Raw genomic sequence first — 24,045 nt, forward strand, 5'->3', positions numbered from 1 at the left:
CGGAGAACAGTGGCTGGCAGAGCACATCTTTATCAGTTTGGGTCACTGAAGAATGCCATTGTGGCTTGCCTAAAGTGAACTGCACTGTTTTGGCCGTGATCTATTATCCTAGTTGACTATTGCTAAAAGCAAATTTGTTTCATAAGTGGCAGTTCTTTTTTCCGATTGTTTCCGCCTAAAATGAACGGTTTCCTTACGCTTGACGGCTTTCTGCAGCCGATGACCTCTTGTCAAATTCTTAATGGGTTTAAGTGTTCGCTGGGCTTAATTAAATTTTGGGGGTTTTGTGATTGGAAATTATGACATTGAGCCATAAAAACGTTTATGACAAATGGACCAAGAAAAAAGCCTTCAGGTCTTGTAATATACTGTAAATTCTGGACTAAGGAGCACACCTGTTCCAAAGCTGCGTGCACAAGTTTAAAAAACAAACTCAAGTTTGTTTTCGTACAAGCCGCACAGGATTTTAAGCTGCTGTCATGAACCGGAACCCGATCAGGACCCAAATGCGTGACGTTTCTCACACAAGCCTTTTATTTTACGGGAAATGGGAAGTCATGCACGTTAGGCAGCAGTCTGGCGTGGAATGATAGGAAGCCAGAGGCCGACGAGATCGATACCAATTGCCTGAGCAGATATTGGATAGATGGGGTCGATACCGGTCAGGACGGGACGGACAGGATTGATATCAAAACAGGATATCGAAAAATAACAGGACCAACTAGACGGGAACAAAACTGTAAACCATTATTGAACAACGGGACAGACAGGATTTATATCAAAACATGATATCGAAATTAAAGAGGACGAACTAGACGGGAACGAAACTGGAAACCGAAATTAAACGGGACAAAATAAACGGGAACAATACCGGACAGGAAATACCAACAGGAAACAGGACTGAGTCAAAACCCACGTCTTGCGGGGCCGAGGTTCGTTGAAGGACTAAAAAAGGTGATTGAGAACACTGAGCTTATATAGAAGGAAAGCAATTCTGTCAACGAGCCACAGCTGGCGCCACATAGGTGGGGCCAATTGGGCGCCAAGGCAACCGTGACAGCACTTGCGTTCGTTTTTACTCAGCTTCATTTAGAAGGAGGAAAGGGCTTGCACCCTTGATCCGATGATTGTCGGTCACCGGTAGCAGATCGCTTGGAACGCTGTGGCGAGCGAAGGCAGTGTCGAGAGCGAAAACAGGTCGATGGCCGGGACGGTGGAGCAGAAACGTAATCGAGATCAGAAAAGGGGTCGTCGCCGGGAATCAAGCGGGAATCGGGACAGGATTGAGTCAGGGTCGAAAAGTGCTTGCTTAGCGTGGGGCTGAGGTTCGTAGACGGACTGACCATGGGTGACAGGAAGAAGGGGGTTTAAAAAGAGATGAGCTGCCAATCAGTGTGGTGACTAAATATTGTGTACCCCTCCATAGTTAATAGCTAGTGTCAGCATGTATTTTTTATGTAGAAGTAATACTTGGTCTCTATCACCTTGTCATGTGTGCAAGGGATGGGTGAGTTTAAGATTAGTCGAATGGCTCTGCATTTGTACAGGCTTCTGAGCGCTAAATTGATGCAGTGTTTGAAATGTATAAAAAATGTAGTTCGGTATTTACAGAAGTTCCTATATTATCTTAATCTATTACCATTTTTTGGTAGCTAAAAATGCTTCCTACAAAATTAGAATCTAGCGCACTGCCCATTCCTCATGGAATGTCACTGTAATTATGACTCTGAACAACTTCAAACAGCTCCTCAGAGAAGAAACCTCTGGGTGTCGACCCCGTTAACCCTGTTCCTGCTTGTTTGGGGAGTGAGAAGGTGGCGGTATTAGAGTTGGAGGGGTTAGACCCCCTGATGATGAAGGGACCCCCTTGCCAGCAAAACCGGGACACCGTAAGCTCGGATTTGACAAACCGGCATTAATTAAAGAAGTGACTCAGCGGAGGGCGGTGCCGCATTAATTAGCATAAAGTGGCCGGGAGGACTCGCTTCGCTTGGTGAGCACGCGCATCGCTTTGCATATTTAGCATAATGTCTGAGTCTGTATTCCTGCCCGGCACACTGCGAGGGGGTCTTTCTCAATATGGTCAGACTACACGAGCTAGCGTGTATGCTAATTTGTTGAGGCTTGTTCTTCAGAAAGCGACCTTGACAAAGAATTTGTATTTGCATAACTTCATATTTCATGCTCAGTGGTCACAACATGAGAGGCCAAACTGGAGGAGCACGAATTAATTCAACTCGATAAAGGAATTTATTACATATTTCTTCTTCTTCTTATGAAAAATAGTGAAATACACATATGCTTCTGCAATCCATTACCCCTTATCACATATCACTGCAAACTGTGGCCAACAGAGCGCATTTTTGTTGGGCCTGGTGGATCTTTTTGCCATTCTGTCCACCAAAAAGTGAACTGCACTCCAATTATATTGCTGCAAGCGGAGACCGACAGAAGGACAATGGATCGACCGCATGGTTGTGGCCATGATCCATTATCCCTACTATTGCTGAGAGCAGGGGCCAGGAGAATTAGTTTTTTTCCCGTTTCGAGCCACCGAAAAATGCCACTAGGGCCCGCCTAAAATGAACTGCACTGTTTTGGCCACGATCCATTATCCCAAGCAGGGACTGGCAGAACACATTTTTCTTGTCCCGCTAGGTGAGCACAATACACTGTCAACTATTGCTGACAGCAGAGGCCCAAAAGAGCAAATTTGGTTGATGCACGGCTGCTTATTCTTTCCGCCTAAAATGAACAGCACCGGTAGGATCCATTATCCCCGAGCATCAATTGCTGCAAGACGTGGCAGTTAAGAAATGTAGGGAGGGTCCGCCTAACAGATTTTTTTGCATATCGCGGGGGTTCTTAAATATATTTTTTTCATTTTTGCTTCAAGCTGAATTTCTTATCAGTTCAACACAATGATCTTTGAGGCTTTTTCTTTTCATTTGATAAACCCTTGCACCAAGTTTTGCTGCCAATTTCCTCTTCATGTCAAGACCCAGAATTGGTTTAGGACCCAAACGCGTAACGTTCTCACACAAGCCTTTTATTATACGAAAACTGTAGAAAATAATAAACAGGACAAAAATAGACATTTCAAACAACCCAAACGATTGTGTCGTTTTGTCTAACAACCCAGAAAAATGGGTCGAATTTACCCAACTAATGGGTATGTCCTAATTAAATGAATGTTTTTTTACCACTAGGAGGCGACTAATAATACACACTGTCCCTTTAAACTATCATTATTAAGGTCAGAGCCTCAAACTATCATTCTGAGGGCCCCTGGGTAGCAAAATCGGTACCACTGCCCTGGAACCACTTCAAAACTCTAACCCTAGATGGAAAGTAGTCAGAAACCATAGAATATCGAGAACCGGAACAGGATCAGGACCTAAATGCGTGATGTTTTTCACACAAGCCTTTTATTTTACAGGAAATGGGAAGTCATGCACGTTAGGCAGCGGTCTGGCGTGGAAAGACAGGAAGCCAGAGACCGACGAGATCGATCCCAATTGCCCGAGCAGATATCAGACCGATAGGGTCGATACCGGACAGTATGGGACAGACAGGATAAATATTTAAACTGTCAGGAGACCGGACCAGATCGGAGGCAGGAGGCAGGAGGGGAGAACTCATTCGCGTTAACGATCAGATACTTTTATTAAGGAAATAAAAGTCGTCCAACACTCAGGGACAAAACAAAACAAAAACAGGCGTACAGGCAAACAGGAACTAAGACTAGGGATACTCACAAAACAGGCTTTTACTCAAAACGTGCAAACACAGGTTTCCTCCAAATCATACAAAACAGGACAGAGCAAAACAGAACAGAAAATGCAATGAACCAGCAACCTGCAATACCCACAACCCACCGTTAAGAAGCCCACACGCAAATTAGACGATCTGCTCCAGCCGGTGCCCAGGGGGCGGGGCCAGCCATGACATAAACAGGAGATCGAAATTAAACAGGACAAACTAGACGGGAACGAAAACTGGACAAAATAATAAACAGGACAAAAATAGATGGAAACAAAACTGGAAACCGAAATTAAACAGGACAAAATAAACGGGAACAATACCGGACAGGAAATACCAACAGGAACAGGACCAAGTCGAAACCCACGTCTTACGAGGCAGAAGTATGTTGACGGGCTGACAAAGGAAGAGTGAGAGCAATGAGCTTAAATAGACGGAAAGCCAACTTCAGTTTCTTTTCAGTCCTATGCAATGGTCCTGTTCTGGTAACTGTTCTGCCTTTGAGAAACATATAGAGTGGTCTTCAAGTGCCCATTTGTTGACTTTTCCACGCATCCTAATATGAGACACTCGAGAAATCTGGATGATTGTTTTGTGACTGAAGTAACCGCCGTTTTGCTCTCACCCAATCAGGTCAGATCTCTCTGGAGGGTTTCGCCAGGTACCTTAATGGCGAAGAAAACAGCATCATCCCCCCGGAGAAACTGGACCAGAGCGAAGACATGACCTTCCCCCTTTCGCACTATTTCATCAACTCCTCGCACAACACTTACCTCACAGGTACCGACGCACAATCGTGAACCGGCGCTCATTGTTATTCATGAAGTTTTCTGCTCAGCCTTGTAGCGGCAACAAAATGATGTTCTGTTTTTTTTCCTCCTCTCTTCAATGAATGTTAACACTTCTCCTTTCAGCGATTCAATTTCATTGTAGACTAGACTTTTTTCTCTGAAGTGGATCAGACCGTAGCTTCTTTGATGGGGAATTTTGTGAATGGCAGTGGAAATGTCTGGCTTTTTGTGCTCCGTGTTTTGTTTTATTCATTTTCTATTGAAATTTTTGAGTAAAATGAGTTATATTATATAGTAGTATATTTACCAAGAGTACAGCTTTTTGTATCATCCTGTCATGATTACTGTTGTGACTCAGCTGTGCCCGCTCCTTTGGCGCCAACTGCCGCAGGATCTGATTGGCTCCCGATCAGTACTTGTACCCAGTCATGTCTGTCCCTCCCCTTTTGTCAGTCCGTCTGCGAACCTCAGTGAACACTAGGCAAGCCTTTTTCGACCCTGACTCCCACCTGTCCCATTTTCTGCTCCCGTCTGTCCCCCGGCTTCGACCCGTTTTTGTCCCCGACCACATCTTCTCACCTATTCTGGCTTACGACTCGCTTACAACCCCGACCAAGTTTTTGCTCTCCTGTCCCGGCTACTCACTGTCATGATTACTGATTCAGGGCACCTGTGGCTGCCCCGTTGGCGCTAACAGCCCTGAGCGCTGATTGGTTCCCTGACTCCTTTTGAACCCCCATCTTCCTAGAGGAAGCTGTCAGACCGCCCTGCGAACCTACGCTTTTGCTAGGCAAGCTCTGTACCTTCCGACAATCTCCTGCCCTGTTTTCACCTGCCTGATACCTATTTCCGACCTGTTTCTGGACCTGTTTTTGCCCTGCTCTTCCGTCCTAGCCATCGACCTGTTTTGCCCTGTTTCCTGCCTGATACTTGTTGCCGACCTTTTTTCTGGACTCTTTACTGCCCTTGCTCCCCCGTCCCGGCTATCGACCAGCTTTCCCGCCGCCCACGACTATCCTCGCTCGACACGGAATTGCCAATTTCGCGTTCCTGCCATCAGCTACCCGTGTCCGAGGATCATCGGATCGTGGAAGCAAGCACTGCTCTCTTTCTCAATAAAACTGAGTAAAACGAACGGTATTGGGTCCTGTCTCCGTTCCTGGCTTGTGACACTGACCCGTTTTTTCTGTCCCCGACACCGCCATCGCTCACCACGTAAGATCCACTTCCGTGTTCGGAGCACAATCCGAGTTTTCGAGCGACCTGCTTCCCGCGTCCAGCAATCACCGGATCGTGGGCGCACACCTTTCTCTTTCTTCCAATTAAACTTGTGAGAATCGCAACACAAGTGGGTACTGTCTCTGTTCTGGTCCTGACACATCCATCCATTATCTGCACCGCTTATCTCCAGTAGGGTCACGGGGGTGCTGGAGCCTATCCTAGTCATCTTCGAGCAGTGGGCAGGGGACACCCCGAACTGATTGCCAACCAGTCGGAGGGCACACGGAAACAGACAACCATTTACACCTAGGGACATTTTGAACTGGCCAATCAACCTGGCATGCATGTTTTTGGAATGTGGGAGGAAACCCACGCAGGCACGGGGAGAACATGCAAACTCCACACGGGGAGGCTGCGGTAGCTGGACGTGAAACCTGAACCTCTGCACCGTGGGGCTGCGCACTAAGCCGCCGTGCCGCCCAGGCCCTTTAGTCAACTTTAATTTTGGACATTCGGCAAAAAAAAAGCTTTAACTTTAGTTAAATGGGCAGTGTGTATTATTTATATATTATTTCTTAGTAGTAAAAAAAACAATATTCATTTAAATAATAGCCAATAATACGTGAACTCTTATACAAACATGCATTTAAAAAATATATTAATATGTTTTTGCATTTTTTTGCATTAACATGATTTAAGGCTGATAATTATTTGCCATCTTGCTGCTACGGCTGGACAAATACCTTGCAAATGGCTGTTCGAAAAAATTGGAAGAAAAATGATGCGTTTTGAGTACTTTCAGTCTCTGTAGTCTGGATACTTTATTTTGCTTTTTAGTACTTGTTCTCGGTTGATACAAATGATACAAACTGTCTCTTTAGCTTGAAGCTGCTTCAAAGCATCAACTTAACCTAATTTTGCAGTACCTCACGTTAACTTGAGATAAAACCTAACGTTGAAAAAACGGATGCGAACAACAGATTTCGAGAAAGACAGAAAGGAATATTTTAAATCAAACTTGTTAGTTAGACATGTTAGCATTAGCAAGCTAGCCCCCTTTTCTCATAAAAGGCTACATCGAATTGGTATGCGTTTAAGAACTGGGCATGGATTCAGGTTCTATTTCGTAAGAGAATGAATAAAATGCTGACATGCTAACGTCTGGTATGTCAAATATATGGCAAGATGTAGCATGATAGCATCCTGTCAAAAAGCTTTAAAATGACATACCGTAAATTCCGGACTATAGAGCGCACCTGATTATAAGCCGCACCCACCACATTTTAAGAGGAAAACCGATTTTGCACATACACAAGCCGCACCTATATACAAGCCGCATGCGCCCACATTTAAACATGTAACACAAACACGTAATTAACCCAAACCTGACTTCAAGTCCCGCGATTGAAACCTAATGTCCTTCATTAAGGTCCACAGTCCAAAAATCACAGCTGGCGAAACAAACAAAAATGATACCGGTACTTAAGGTTTGATGCAGACCTGCAGAGTCCAGGTCCCGTTGAAAGTAATCCAAGGAAAAAAGTGTATATTTCCAAAGGTAAGGGTGGGAAAAAAATATCAGATGAACATATTTACTCACGCAACTCCTTTTTCTTTAACCAACTTTTTACCTTGTCTGTCCCTCACCTTTGGCGGTCCCCACTTAAACTAGGCACCCTGCGTTTGTTCCGCCCCTCACTTTTCATTCATCCGTGCAAAACATATCAGAATAAGTGTCTAAAATAAATACAAATAAATACATTACAAAAATATACAGTTTTAAATACATGTTATACATGGGTTACACATATTTACAAAGAAAGACGGTACACCGAGCGAGTTTTCAAAGCTTTAATAATAATAATATAGCTTTGACAGGGCAGTTAATGGTAGCACTCGAGCGCCGCTAGCGGTCGTTAGAAAAATGACATGAATTGGCCGCATCACTGAATAAGCCGCAGGGTTGAAAGTTAGGGGAAAAAGTAGCGGTTTATAGTCCGGAATTTACGGTACTTTAGTCAAGAAGCTGACTCCATTTTCAAATGAAAGTAGCTAAAATGCTAACGCTAAAAGCTCTAAAGCAGTCGTTTTGTCTTGTGATCACCTAGCGGGACAGCTAGCTGGGAACTCGTCAGTGGAGATGTACAAGCAGGTCCTTTTGTCCGGCTGCCGTTGCATCGAACTGGACTGCTGGAAGGGCCGCACCACCGAAGAAGAACCCGTGATCACTCACGGCTTCACCATGACCACCGAGGTCCCTTTTAAGGTAATAACAATGACACAAAAATAAGCAAAAGGGCCAGGAGGCTAATACATTTGTTTATCGTTCACTGCAGGAAGTGATCGAGGCCATCGCCGAGTGCGCCTTCAAGACCTCTCCCTTCCCGGTTATTTTGTCTTTTGAGAATCACGTGGACTCGTAAGTGGAACTAGGATGGATGAATCAAAATATGACGTTTTTAACCCAATCATTTTAGATAGAGTTAGGTTTTAAATATTAAAATATATCGTTTACCATATTGTTCGAATTAGTTATCTGACTCCATTAACCAAACACAACCTGAAAAGATGAACAAGAATAGCCGACATTTTCACACAGGGGCAGATTTCATTTCATTATTAATTTAACTAAGTGTACTCGGCGGCAGTGGCTCAGGAGGTAGAGCGCTCGTCCTGGGATCAAGAGATCACAGTTCGAATCCCGGCTCATCCGTGTTACATGTCGAAGTGTCCTTGGGTAAGACACTGAACCCCTAATGCCCCCAAAAAGCAGGTTAGCGCCTTACATGGCTGCATGGCAGCTATTGGGAAATGTGAAGCACACTGTAGAGCGCTTTGGGAAGTCTTGACTTGAAAAGCACTATATAAATGCAGAGCATTTTATTTCATTTCCATCGAAAATGGCCGAATTAGTCGAATTAGTGTCGTTGGAGTCTCTGTCGAGCCTTCTCTGAAGTCCTCCAGCTTTTTTTCTCACGCCTTTCCGCGAGATGGTGTGCCGACTCCTCCCATGGGCGTGCCAATGAAGCCCCACAGGTTCCACCACCTCGGAGAAAAGCGCCGCGATGTCTGGAATTCACAAAAACAACACCGAGCATGTCATCAGGGCCTTGTTCTCAAAACATCGCCTGCTGTCCTCCGTCAGAGGCCTGTTATCAACAGAACGAGACAAAATATTCTGCATTAAGGACGGCGCGACCTGTCATTGAACTATAGCCTACTCTGTAAAAATCTTCATTGCACTCAATAAATGTGACTTGTATTCAATCGTATAAAATCCTTTAAAGTCAAATGTATAAAATCCTTCAATACTATCAATAAATTTATAGAAATATTGTACCCCAATGTTGTTGTATGTTGTTTAAAACCCATTTGCAATTTTATAGCAGATCTGCCAAATATTGAAAATCAAATTTCAGAATGGAGATACAGACGCTGCCCTACTTACGAAGCAGATAAGTTACGAACGATCGTTCGTAAGTTAAATTTGTTCATAAGATGCTTCAGTGCTATATTTTGTACGGAAAGTATGTGTCAGGAACCAGAACAGGATCAGGACCCAAACGCGTGACGTTCTCACACAAGCCTTTCATTTTACGGCAAATAGGGAGTCATGCACATTAGGCAGCGGTCTGCCGTGGAAAGACAAGAAGCTGGAGACCGACGAGATCGATACCAATTGCCCGAGGTGATATCAGACAGATGGGGTCGATACCAAACAGGACAGGACAGACAGGATAGATAATGAATCAGGATATCGAAAATAAACAGGACAAACTAGACGGGAACGAAAACTGGAGAAAATAATAAACAAAAATAGACTGAAACAAAACTGGAAACCGAAATTAAACAGGAAGCAGGTCACTTTGAACGCGGAAGTGGGACTTCCGTGGCGAGCAATGGCGGTGTCGGGAACGGAAAAAAGTCGAAAGCCAGGAGAAGAGAGTTGACGTGGTCGAGATAAAAAACGGATGGTTATTCGGGATGGGAGAACAGACGGGGTCGAGATCAAATAAGATCGTAGCGGGAGACAAACAGGAGCAAAAAAACGGGTCAGGCATAAAAAGCCGTGTAAAAACAGAGATTGCGCAGACGGACCGAAGAGGAATGACAGGACGGAGTTTAAATACTGACAGGGAGCCAATCTGTCAACAAGCTGCAGCTGGCGCCACAGGGGCGGGGCCAATTGGGCGCCATGGCAACCGTAGTTTCCCTTTAAATTTCTTTATTTTCTATGTAAAACATAAAAAAATGGAACCGTAATCGCATGTTTTTTTTCTTTCAGACCCAAGCAGCAAGCCAAGATGGCCGAATATTGCCGCTCGATATTTGGCGACGCTTTACTGACGGAACCTCTAGAAAAATATCCTGTAAGTTCCCCACACACTTAATACACTCTCTGAAGGGATTCCCAAATTATAAAACAAGCAAAATGTGAGAAAATAGTGCATGCTTTTTGCATCAAATCTGTATATATTTCATCCGTATATTCAAATTATTTTCTGGGATAATGCATTTTGAAAACAACCTGACTTGTTTTTGACACTCTGGGCTGTGACATCACGTGAGGAACACCGGCACCCTAACAAGCCAGTCGCCGTATAAGTTCATGTGTTAATTTCTCAGAGGTTTTGAGTCGTTTTTGTGGAAAAAAACAAGGCGTTGTGTCGCTGGTGGATGTAGTAATGGTGCAACAAAAGACGTGCAGCCAAAAAAGGGGCTAACATGCAAAAATAAAACACCGAGAGCTAAACAGGAGCAATTAACGTAAGGTGGCTACACCACCAAACACAAACCTGCCGGGAATAAACCTATGGTCATGGCATATGTGGGGTCTAAATGGACCTCTTACATGTTGTGAGAGAACTACAGTATTTACAAGTTGCTGACGCTAGAAAAGATACACCCGGCATTCGACCTTTTTTGACAACTGCCAGTTGGAGAGGGGGAGGGGCCAGGAGAGGAGGAACTTACGTCCATCTCCTTGATCGCACTCCTAACTCTATGGGGCCCTTCCCCCACACTACTGCATTTATTTAGGCAGAACAAAGAAAGAGAAAGAAAGAACTGCCCCTTTGGGCAGTACCAATATTTGAAACAGAAACGTGATACCATCTGGTTTAGAAATACACAGTTTTTGGGGAAGTACCCTAAGCCCACCTTACTCATGCCCGCTAAAAGGAGATAACCAGGAGCAAACAAAACAGAAGCTTCCAGCTGCCTTGACACGAGGATTTCGTCTGAAAATATTACACCAACTGCGACATACGCGTCAAAAAAGACAAAGAAAAAGTCACGATCGCCTACCGAAAAGGAGGCAAAGGCAAAAAAGGAACGCACACTGTAACGGAAGTAAACGTACGGTCGAAGCACGCAACTCTGACAAATCAGTCACAAAGTAAGCCAAGTTCCAATTTCTCCAATCACTGTTCACTCCAACTCTCGTCTGTTTCGGAGCTGCCCCGTATGTTGCGTTAACGGGATCCGCCATGTTGAAAGTGATGTGTTCTGTCAACGATCAGTCAACTTTGAGACTAAATTTCTCAAGTCCCTTGGCGCATGGAATATTTTGCAACATATCTATATAATTATCAGGAGGAACACTGTGTTCTGTGTCTAAATGAAAAAAAAAAGAATGGTCTTTTTGAATATCTCAAAGCCCAGCAGTCTGTTTGAGGTCTCACATCGGAAGCTAGTATCGACAGTTTGTGTCGCATTTGGCTAGGCGCGCTACCGCCTGTCTCACCCCCCCAATTGTCACACTTCAAAATGGCCTCCCGCAGATGTGATATATTTCTGCGCATTTACACGCTTCGGAATCAGTCGGTCCCGCCGCTTCCCCCGCCGGTATCAAAAGGAGGGTCTCGGAGCCCCCGGCAGTCGATTAAACAGTCAGACGACAAACTGCGGTGGACGTAATCTCGGCGCCACTTTTCCTTGGCGGGAGCTTTATCGGGCTGGCTCCTGTTGCCATGGCTACCGGGCCCCAAGCTTGCTTTATCCCTTTGCCTTCCCGTTCGAATCCGAGTGCGACGTTCTGTGGATTTAAGGTGATAATAGCAATGTAAATACCTACAACAATGGAATGAGACTTCCAAGATGGGCAAAGTTAGCATGGGTAGTTAAAAGTTCGGAATTTACACAAGTAGGAAAAGTTCCTATTATTTTGCTTAGGTGAACCTTTAAGAAACATCCAGGGTTCATACGGGTCCTTGGAAAACCTGGAAATGCTTTAATTTTAATGTTGTGTTTTCAAGGATTGGAAAGTGCTTGAATTTTGGATGAAGTGTTTATTTCATAACAAGTCTGCATGAAAAAGACGCCGACACTGCTTTCTAGTGGCTTCACTAATCTCTTCTTTTCCTGTGGTTAACGGCAGCTGGCATCAGGTTGTATGACGTTGTCCTATAAAGCGTCATCGTCCCTTACAGGTCACGGCCAAGAGGACAGGTGGATGCTAAACCTAAACAGGGCACTATGAAATGTTTATTAGTGCAAGGATTACATATCTGTCAGGACCAGAACGGAAACAGGACCCAATTGCGTAAGGTTTACCACAAGTTGAATTCGCTCTCGTGCTCGGATTGTGACCCAAACGCGGAAGTGGATCTTCCGTAGCGAGCGATGGCGATGTCAGGGACAGAAAAATTGGTCGGTAGCCGGGACTGGGAGAGCAAGGCGTGGTCGGGTCGGAAACGAGTCGTAAGCCAGGATGGGAGAGTAGACGTAGTTGGGAACAAAAATGGGTCGTAAGCCGGGACGGGAGAGCAGACGTGGTCGGGATCAAAACAGGTTGTAGCCGGAGACAAACGGGAGCAAAAACGGGACAGGTGGGAGTCAGGGTCAAAAAAGGCTTGCCTTGTATACACAGAGGTTTGCAAACGGACTGACAACAGGGGATTGACAGGACTTGGTTTAAGTAGGGACAGGGGGCCAATCAGAACCCGCAGCGGTTGGCTCCAAATGAGTGGGCACAGGTGATTCACATCGGTAATCATGACAATATCAATTATGGGCATTTCTTAGTGGCCATGTTTCCCTGTGGTAAATTGTAATGGGAAGAACTTACTGCAACTGAAAATGTAAGTTGCATATTTCTATTGGGAGAAAAAATATTTTCACACATCTTGTTCGGAACCATGAATATATTCGGGATTTACTCGTGATCTAGAAATCATACAGGGAGTGCAGAATTATTAGGCAAATGAGTATTTTGACCACATCATCCTCTTTATGCATGTTGTCTTACTCCAAGCTGTATAGGCTCGAAAGCCTACTACCAATTAAGCATATCAGGTGATGTGCATCTCTGTAATGAGAAGGGGTGTGGTCTAATGACATCAACACCCTATATCAGGTGTGCATAATTATTAGGCAACTTCCTTTCCTTTGGCAAAATGGGTCAGAAGAGGGACTTGACAGGCTCTGAAAAGTCAAAAATAGTGAGATATCTTGCAGAGGGATGCAGCACTCTTAAAATTGCCAAGCTTCTGAAGCGTGATCATCGAACAATCAAGCGTTACATTCAAAATAGTCAACAGGGTCGCAAGAAGCGTGTAGATGATTTTCCGCAGGACAACGCTCCATCACACGCATCCAAGTACTCCACAGCGTGGCTGGCAAGAAAGGGTCTAAAAAAAGAAAAACTAAAGACATGGCCTCCTTGTTCACCTGATCTGAACCCCATAGAGAACCTGTGGTCCCTCATCAAATGTGAGATTTACAAGGAGGGAAAACAGTACACCTCTCTGAACAGTGTCTGGGAGGCTGTGGTTGCTGCTGCACGCAATGTTGATCGTGAACAGATCAAAGCACTGACAGAATCCATGGATGGCAGGCTTTTGAGTGTCCTTGCAAAGAAAGGTGGCTATATTGGTCACTGATTTGTTTTTGTTTTGTTTTTGAATGTCAGAAATGTATATTTGTGAATGTTGAGCTGTTATATTGGTTTCCCTGATGAAAATAAATAATTGAAATGGGTATACATTTGTTTTTTGTTAAGTTGCCTAATAATTATGCACAGTAATAGTCACCTGCACACACAGATATCCTCCTAATAGCTAAAACTAAAAAAGCCCCACTCCAACTTCCAAAATATTCAGCTTTGATATTAATGAGACTTTTGGGTTCATTAAGAACATGGTTGTTGTTCAATAATAAAATTAATCCTCAAAAATACAACTTGCCTAATAATTCTGCACTCCCTGTAGAAATCATATGTCTGGATAAGTGCACAGGCAAGATTAAAACCACGTATGTAAATGGAAGCTCTATTTGTGGATCTGCAGAATACATTTCTTCATTTAATGGTACTGGATTAATCATACATTTGTCTTTGAAGGTCCTTGAAAAGTCCTTGAATTCGTCCATGCAAAATATATACGAACCCTGAATATCATGTTAGTAGTAGTTCAAAAATGAGCTTACGTGACATTTTTGAAGAAACTGAAAAAGATGTATCGATCCTATAATGTTTAAAACGTTATTATTAAATAATGTCAGTATTTCAGAGACAGTACATAGAACAAATCTTATATTCAGAGGCACTTTAAAAACAGATGAGCCAACTGTCAGGACCAGAGCAGATAGACAGGACACACTTGCCTTGCGTTTCCCAAAAGTTTTATTGGAAGAAAGAGAAAGGGTTGCGCCCACGATCCGGTGATTGCTGGACGCGGGAAGCAGGTCGCTCTGAACGTGAAGTGGATCTTCCGTGGCGAGCAATGGCAGGGTCGGGAACGGAAAACGGGTCAGTAGGCGAGACAGGAGAGCAAAAACGTGGTCGGGTCAGAAGCGTTTTTGTAAAACTTTTAATGATACTCCTTATCCTTTATTAGCCTTTATTTTTGAAAACCCACTTCCTTGCTAAGAAGAAGAATAACATTTACACTTATATTACAGGAATCTCTTTGTTTTCACAGGGGTTGACTTCAAAAAACATCCCGCGATAGTCAAAACCCGCAAAGTAGAGATTGGTCATCTATTTATTATATTATTATTTATATTATTATTATATTTTTTTTCTTACTACAGGACAATCCCAATTTGCAGGCTCAAGTATTTGTTTAATGAATAAAAGTAATGTAACTTCTGTACTGTCAAATTACAATTTCCCAAATAATCTTGATCTTTAGTTGCACAACTGTATGGATTAAGGAAACAATCCCCTTTACTATACACAATACTTTGCTGCCATCATGTGAACAATAAGGAAAACTGCATTTACCTTCCAGTTCTGTCCTACAGACACCATCTATTTTTTCACAATCAAGCATCTGAGGGGATCATTTCTTCCTCATGCCATGAGGCCCTTTAACTCCACCCGGGGGAGTAAAAGCCCACATTAAACCACACCCCCACATTTGCATATTACCCTATTTTTATTACAGTGTGTATTTTCCATAGCACTATTTGAACACTCTATATCAACACTTTATATTGGGAATTTTTGTATTCTATATCTTTTATTTTATTTGTGAATTTCCCTAAGGGGATGAATAAAGCATTCATCTAATCTATCTATCTATCTATCTAATCTATCCATCTATCTATCTATCTATCTATCTATCTATCTTTAAAAAAGCACCAGGGAGCCACTGGAGCGCCAGAGACCCAGATGTTGTTCCAAAGCAAGTTTAGCAGGTTGACAGGTCCAGATTTGTTGTCGATCGAAAGCATCTTCCTCTGTGTAGCCAATCAGAATGCAGAACAAAATGCACAATGATTCTGCAAAGTAGCAAAACCGTGATAAGTAAACCGTGATACAGCAACTGATTGTTGTAATAACACATTGTTTAAGCATTTTATTACTGCATATTTTAACCGCGTTGGTCCTTTATCAAGATCACCAGTTACCATGGCGACTTCTTAAGCTTTCTTTGTCCTTTTGTCACCTATATCCCATCCCTTTTCTCCAAAGACGCCATTGTGTAGATAGACACAGGGTCAACGCTCGCCGATTTCAGTTGTAGCGCTTCCGTGTGATCCACTAGCTTTATCTCTCCTCGGCAGAGGCTCAGCCGGGATAAATGTATCGGCGAGGTAGCCAACTCGCGGGACGTGATGTCACCGAATCCAATTCCCGTCAGTGGGCGTGGAATCGCAAGGACAAGGTGAAAGCAATGACGCGCCCTTCTTTCCCTATCCGCCAGCTTCAGCCAATGGGATATTGGCTCCGGACGTCCCGGGTGCCGACAGATAGGCTAATGTGGCCCGATTGGTTCTGCTGTGACAATAAAAATGATTGCTGGTGCTAGCATAAATTCTCTGCACAAAAGCATCACTGAGTCAGGCATGTTGAAAACGTTAGGGGGAAGGTTTGAGAGATTGGATTTGCCAGAGCTTCAATGCAGTGTCAAAATGAATAGTCAAGTCAAGTGAAGTCATTTTTATTTGTATAGCCCTTAATCACAAAGAGTCTCAAAGGGCTTCACAGGTTATTACACAGACTATTTTTTTCAGACTATTATAACACCATCCCCTGATCTGGAACCAACATGAGGGCAAGGAAAAACTCAAAAAACCCCAACATGAGGAAAATGAAGAAACCTTGAGAAGGGACCGCACATGTGGTATCCCCCTTCCAGGATGACCAGACAGCAAAGGATAGCATATGATTGTTGTTGTAATAAATTAGAAAAAGGGTGATCTTCCCGAGGTCTGAACGTCAGCTCATTAATATAGTGTATATACACTGGAGCCATATCCCCCATGTCTAGAGTCACGAACACATTCACATTCTTGACTCTTTCTGGGAGATTGATACAGAGCAGGGGATTCCCAGCCCCCTTGCTCAACCCAACTGATGTGTTATAACCACTTGTTGGGAGTCATTAGGTGACCCAACCCCCCAATTCCAACCCCTAATGCAGAGCACCAAGCAGGGAGGCAATGGATACCAATGTCGTCTTAGGTATGACCTGGGCGAGGCTCGAACCAGCAACCTCCCAGGGCGCCCCTGCGTCCAAGGCCACCGAGCTGATGACCAGATAAATAATGGTAATCATCTGAAATTCATCCATTCACGGTGCACAGATGCCTTAAATACCTGTGTCATAAAGGCACCACTTCCTCTGGTGTGTCTTGGGCAAGTACAGCCTGGCGGCGCTCATCCCTTTCCAGTGTTGGGAATTAGATATCAAAATGTACCGTTTACCAAATGGTTCGACTTAGTTATCTGACTCCATTAACCAAACACAACCTAAAATCACCCAACAATTGATGCATGCTCGTTTCTTGAGGGAAAAGATGAACAGGAAGCCGACATTTCCACACAGAGGCAGATTTACTTTCCCTAAAAATTTAACTAAGTGTAATCCATCGAAAACTGCCGAATTCGTGACGTTGGAGTCTGTATGAAGCCTTCTTCTGAAGTCCTTTAGCCTTCTCCTATTGGCCATCTTCTCCCCGCTTAATGGCGTGCCGACTCCTCCCATGGGCGTGCCAAGGAAGCCCCCTGGGCTTCACCATCTCGTAGAAGAGCATCCCAATGTCGGTGGTACTCAAAACAACGGCGAGCGTTTCTCAAAACAACACCTGCCGTCCTCCGTCAGAGTCCTGTTATCAACAGAACTAGACAAAATATTCTGCATTTGGAACAGTCTGTCCTGTCATCGAACTAAAGCCTACAAAGTGAAAATCTTCATTGCATTATGAGTCAATCGTATAAAATCCTTTATAGTCAAATGTATACAATCCTTCACCAGGCTGATTGTTTTGAGTAGGGGTACTGGTTTCCAGGGTATCAGTTTCAGGAGAATCCTCCTGATCTGACTCAGATGCAGTACTTTCATCATCTGGTCGCTGTTGTTTTTCTGTGTTAAGTGTCATCCCCCTCTTTGGAGATGAGTTTCGATATTGACGGGCGTGTGATAACTCTATGAGCTGACAAAAACATGCTCCCTACCCCTCTAGATGCTTTTTTTTCTCTTGTGATTGGTCAATATGAATGTTTTTTTTTTTATGGATTCTATGTTGACTGTATTTTTTTTGACTATATGTCACCGCAGTGTACCTATCCCACCAAGGATCCACATTCAGGCTGGACTGGATGATGAGGCTTTTATTCCAGTTGCGTTAGCAGCACGATGCAATCAGCGACACAACATGCACACACCATGTGATTAGCACCTCCGCTGGTTCTCGACATCTATGAGGGAAATTAGCATTTCAGTCGAGTACAACGTACGGCAAAACTAACATAAATGGCGACAGAAACAAAACAAAAATGAATCCAAACAGCTCGAAAACATCAATTACATTACTGAGTATGTTGCGAGATTTGTCAGTTGTGGTTTTAATTTTTTCAATTACCGTATTTTCCGCACTATAAGGCGCACCATGCTATAAGGCGCACCTTCAATGAATGATATATTTTTAAACTTTTTCCATACATAAGGCGCACCGCATTATAAGGCGCTATGAGTGCATGCTGGTTTAAGATCAGGTAATTGTGCAATTTTGTAATTGTAATCCTGTGCAGTCCTTCGAGACATTTTTGTGATTAAAGGCTATATAAATAAATGTGACTTAACTTGACGTGGCTACAGTAGAGGATGTAGTTACGTTATGCAACCATTAGATGGTGCCGCGCTAAAGGGAATGTCAACAAAACAGTCAGATAGGTCAGTCAAACTTTATTAATAGATAACAAACAAGCTTTCCACAACTCCATTCACTCCCAAAATGAATAAACAGCCGTTTTATTATTTTCTCTGAGGTAAAGCATTTTCGTGACACATCTTTAACATCTTTGAACAACAGCAAGGCATAACATTTTACTTTTCCTCCATTTAGTCAACACGCAAAAAAAAGTCTGATACTCTTATGGTAAATTAAACGTTAGTGCAATCGCAATATTGTGACACTCGTAATGTGCAAAAACAACAAGTGCAAAACAATAACAATAAAGCAATAACATAATAACTGTAAAATGTAAAATGTAAACACACACCAAGTAGGACCACCACTGAATTCTTTAATGTTAAGTTCCCGTGCCAGCGCTGTTGCCTTCATTCGAATAGTTATTGTACTGACACTTCTACTTGCTGCTCTTTGTTCAACAACCCACTGTTCAAGTGTGTCCTCTAACTGTGGCCATCTCGCTTTTATTGTCACAGAAACTTTGTTTAGTCTTCCTTACTTGGCGCAGCTTATCCTCATGCTTCCTCCAATTGTTGTTGCTCTATTTCCGTGTTCTACTGCGCGACTGATCGCCTTGAGTTTAAACTCTGCGTTGTGAGCGTGTCTCTTAATAGGAGCCATTTCAGGGTCTTTATACAAACGCACAAATTAAAGAGAATCGTTGTTTAATATTTTTCTACGCGAAAAAATGCTGCTTCTCTTTGTTGCGAGACCTTGCAATTCAATATTGATCCATATATAAGGCGCACCGGAATATAAGGCGCATAGTCAGCTTTTTTAAAAAAAATCAGATTTTATGTGCGCCTTATAGTGCGGAAAATACGGTACCTTTTTGCTGAGCACCAAAAGATTGTTGCTTACCGTTAGCAGCGCTCTGGAGACTGCTAACAATATCCACCTTCCGGTCATAAAATCAGAAGCTAAACTAAACCATACCCCATACCAGCAGGTGGCGCTGTTGGACTCGTCATTGCAGGTCACTCATACACAAACTATACAAACATATTTCAGCAGAAATTTCAACAAAACAAAAGTTATTATTATACAAACTATATTTTATGGATTATGTCGTTTCCATATGTTCCTGATTGTCAGAGATACATTTTTTTACACAACAAATGTAAAGATTATTCTTTTATTCCATCGTTTATTTGTTGTTGCACTGAAAAGTTAATATTTTTAATTAGTATTTTCTGTGTTTTTTGAAGATTTGCTTGACATTAAAATCCCTTTAGTATAAAAAAGTTCATTGTTTAAATGAGTTAAAAGTTCACTATAAAGGGGAAAAAAATAAACGTGATTATGATTTAGTGACATTTCCTTTCACCTGCAAGAAGGCCGAGATGTCACCAACTCAAAATCTGATTGGTTAAACCAACAGTTTGATCAACATTACTTCTTATGCATCAGGAGAGCCTGCAGATCTGCTTGTGAAGGCCTCCAGGGAAATTTCTGACCCTGGCAACAAATAACGGATGAAATGATTAGGTGGATGCTTCAATTTGAAAGTAGTGGAAGCAGTGCAAACAGGGGGAAAACAATAAAAGTAAGCTGACAGACAATCTGGAATTATTTCGATGCATAGACTTAAATTACAGACGCTCCCCTACTTACGACCATTCGACTTACGATAAATGGTAGGAACTATCATTTTTTTCAGGATGTCGAAAAATACACACGCACCTATTTCCAAGTACAGGACAGTACTGTATTGCTTTTTCCACTGCTACCGGTGTGTGGTGGCACTGTGAGAGGTCACCCAGCATCCACCTCGAAGAAGAAATCCGTGTTCCTCTTCCTAATTCGTGTGTAAACATTCAATACTGTATCTCCAGCGCGCTAAGAACATTGACATTTTTATTGTTTAATATCTTGAGCATCCATTCAATATGGCTGGTGTAAAGTGTAAAGAAGAGGCGAGACGTTTCTTTTGAAATGAAATTGAAATATGAAAGCTTTATGCGGTTGATAAAATCCCTTTATTTCAGCCACTTTTTACCCTGGAGGAGGATTATCTTAATAGAGTACATTATTTTATGAAATGTTTATTTTTTAGTACAAAACAATACTGGTTACTTATACAAGCCTTAAACATACTTATATAAACATTAAACATACAAAATATAGCACTGAATGTCGGGACCAGAACAGAGACAGGACCCACTCGCGTAACGTTTCTCAGTTTTATTGGGAAGAAGGGAAAGGATTGCACACATGACATGGAGATCGCTGGTCGCGGGGAGCAGGTTGCTCGGACGCAAAAGTGGTATTTCTGTGGCGAGCGATGGCCGTGTCAGGAGTGGAAAAAACCAGGTCAGTAGCCAGGAAAGAAGAGCAAAAAACGTGATCGGGATCGGAAACAAGTCGAAAGCCAGGAGAGGAGAGTAGACGTGGTCGAGATCAAAACAGATCGTAACGGGAGAAAACAGAAGCAAAAAACAGGTCAGGCAAAAAAGGGCTTGTCGTGTAAAAACTGAGATTCTCAGACGGACCGACAAAAGAGGACTGACAGGACAGAGTTTAAATACTGACAGGGAGCCAATCCAGCAACAAGCTACAGCTTGTGCCACACGGGCGGGGCCAATTGGGCGCCATGCCAACCGTGACACTGAAGCAACTTACGAACGAATTCAACTTACGAACGTTTAGTTTGTTAGTAGGGCAGCACTTGCACATCTCATGATTCAGATATTGTCTAGGTCAGCAGAGAAGGCCTTGCAGGCCCTGACGGCCGACCACTGATTTTACCACATGTAGTCCAATGTTTGGCAATTTAGCTCTGTAATCCAACCTCTGCTGCCCTTAAGGGTGTCTTTTATTTTCTTTGTTAAAACCCGCCCAAGACCCGTCCTATGACATCATTCCAACCGATCCCCTGTTATGATTTATGATTTTAATCAAAAGTGACTGGAAAATTCTGCCCCTTGTTTTCCATCCCGTATAAAAACACTCACAAGGACACTTAAAATGTGCCAGAATTTGAAACAGTGATATATTTATAATTTTTTTCAACCAAAGCAGGCTTCTGACGCACCAGACTTCATTCTTTTTTATTACAAAAGAAAAAGTGTTTGCGGCGCGCAGGGCAGCCGAGGTAAATTGAACTGGCCTAAGTAATTTAGGGTATAAATCAATGCGCTCCACGCCGAGAATGCCAATTCGGGAAAGCGTCGGATCTCATATGCGAAAAGTGGCTGCAAAAATGAACACCTTGCTCTTTTCGTTGCCGTCTTGAAAATAATTGTCATCTGCTACGACCCGTTTTTTGACCCCGACCACGTTTTGATCTCCCGTCCCGGCTAACGACCCGTTTTTTTTTTTTTTCCCTAACACGTTCCGATCTCCCGTCTCGGCTAACGAACTGTTTTTCCGTCTGCTACTCTACGATCCCCCACTCCGGAAGAACAGTTACAACTGATGGATTGTGCCCGGAGGGAATATTTTCAAGCATTTGTCAAAGGAAAGCCATTAACTTAGATGATGCCCTCCTAGACATGCTTGCAGAACGACTAAGGAATATTTTGCTTGAGTTAAAGAGACAGTTATGTGACAGAACTTAATCCCAATAATTTTGATTTGTGAACCCAAAAAAGGCAAAAAAAGGTTTTTGTCTAGAGTAGGTAGAAGGAATTTTGTGGTACCTTTCATAGTTCGCACAAAACAGCGAAAGTGTCATAAACCAGAACAGGATCAGGACCCAAACGCGCAACGTTCTCACACAAGCCTTTTATTTTCGACATGGAAGTTAAAGAGAATAATCCAACAGCCTCTGCTGTCAGCACAGTCCCTAAATACGTGTTTCTTTAGTTAGGTGTGTGTAATAGGGACCAGGTGTGTGGGCTGGCTGGTCCCTTTGACTCTTGGCACCCTCTGGAGGACAGGTATATGCTAGATCTTGGCATTACCACCCATCACTTGTTTTAGTTTGATTTAGGAAACATTTTAAAAATAGGACACCATAATTATCAATATCTTGCAACCCTCTCTTCATTTTTATTGTGTTGTTTGTTTTGGGGGTTTTGGAGTTATCATTTATTTCACGGTTGCCATGGCGCCCAATTGGCCCCGCTCGTGTGGCACCAGCTGCAGCTTGTTGAGATTGGCTTTAGGTCTCAGTGCTCTCACTCTTCCTTTGTCAGTACGTCAACAAACCTCTGCCCCGCAAGATGTGGATTTTGACATGATCTGCATTTGATCTGCATTTATATAGCGCTTTACAATGTGCTCCACATTTCCCAATAGCGGCCTTGTATTGCAGCCATGTAAGACGCTAACCTGCTTATTGGGGGTATTAGGGGTTCAGTGTCTTACCTAAGGACACTTCGACAAGTAACACGGACGAGCCTGGATTCGAACTGGGATCCCTTGATCCCAAGACGAGCGCTCTACCTCCTGAGCTACTGCCGCCCCAATTTCCCAATAGTGGCCTTGTATTGCAGCCATGTAAGACGCTAACCTGCTTATTGGGGGTATTAGGGGTTCAGATCCATTATCCTTGAACGCATATTGCCGCAAGAGGAGGAGGGCAGAGTGTATTTTTGTCAGGACTGGCAGCTCTTTTTTTGCTGTAATTCTATTCGTTAGCCTAAAATAAATTGCACTCGAACAGCCGCGATCCATTATCCACAATTGCTGGTCACTGGCAAAGCGCACTTCTGTTAGGCCTGGTTGTTCTTTTTTGGCCATTATTTCCAGCTAAAAGGAACTCGTGCATGCAAGGACCAGCAGTGTGTTGCCCAAAAAGACTTTGACATTTAACTTAGAGGAGCCTGTAATTAAACCTGTGTGTCACGGTTGCCATGGCGCCCAATTGACCCCGCCCGTGTGGCGCCAGCTGCGGCTCGTTGTCAGATTGTCTTCCCTTCTATTTAAGCTCAGTGCTCTCACTCACCCTTTGTCAGTATGTCAACGAACCTCTGCCCCGCAAGACGTGGGTTTTGACTCGGCCCTATTTCCTTTGGGTATTCCCTGTCCGGTATTGTTCCCGTTTGTTTTGTCCTGTTTAATATCGGTTTCCAGTTTCGTTCCCGTCCAGTTTGTCCTGTTTGTTTTCGATATCCTGTTTTGGTATCAATCCTGTCTGTCCCATCCTGTCCGGTATTGACCCCTTCTGTCCAATATCTCATCGGCCTCTGGCTTCCTATCATTCCACGCCAGACTGCTGCCTAACATGCATGACTCCCCATTTCCTTGTGTGAGAAACGACAAGCCTTTGGGTCTTGATCCTGTTCCGATTCTTGACAATTTATCCTTTTCCCTTGCGTCTAGCTGGAGTCGGGCGTGCCACTCCCAAGCCCGATGGAGCTGATGGGCAAAATCCTGGTAAAGAACAAGAAGAAACACCACAAGAAGTCGTCCGACGGAAGCGCCAAGAAGAAATTGTCGGAACAAGTTTCAAACACCTGCAGCGATTCGTCCAGCGTCTGCGAGCCATCCTCGCCCGGAGCCGGTACCGCTTGGAATTGTTACATTTTATGCTAGCTTGAAACCGACAAAAGATATGAAAGTAAACGACCAAATAGAAGCCTGTTGGCTTTATTGGCGCCATATGTTTAGGTATCGAATGACAGTTTTTTTTCATCTTTTTGTTCTTGTCACGACCAGAACGGAAGAAGGACCCAAATGCGTA

The 24,045-nt window shown here is 43.4% G+C and overlaps 1 protein-coding gene across 1 annotated transcript in view; it reads left to right on the top strand.

Annotated features, from left to right (window-relative positions):
- The window catches only part of plcb1l (phospholipase C beta 1-like), a 184,979-nt gene that overhangs the window by 123,073 nt on the left and 37,861 nt on the right, over positions 1-24,045 (top strand). The window contains exons 10-14 of the mRNA XM_088324426.1: positions 4,396-4,542; positions 7,883-8,040; positions 8,111-8,193; positions 10,060-10,144; positions 23,685-23,865. Of these exons, the coding sequence (XP_088180552.1) occupies positions 4,396-4,542; positions 7,883-8,040; positions 8,111-8,193; positions 10,060-10,144; positions 23,685-23,865 (654 nt within the window). The remainder of the gene's footprint in view (positions 1-4,395; positions 4,543-7,882; positions 8,041-8,110; positions 8,194-10,059; positions 10,145-23,684; positions 23,866-24,045) is intronic.

This window comes from Urocampus carinirostris, chromosome 20, assembly GCF_059441175.1.
Source record: "Urocampus carinirostris isolate Australia breed hairy pipefish chromosome 20, RoL_Ucar_1.0, whole genome shotgun sequence".
Classification (NCBI taxonomy): Eukaryota; Metazoa; Chordata; class Actinopteri; order Syngnathiformes; family Syngnathidae; genus Urocampus; species Urocampus carinirostris.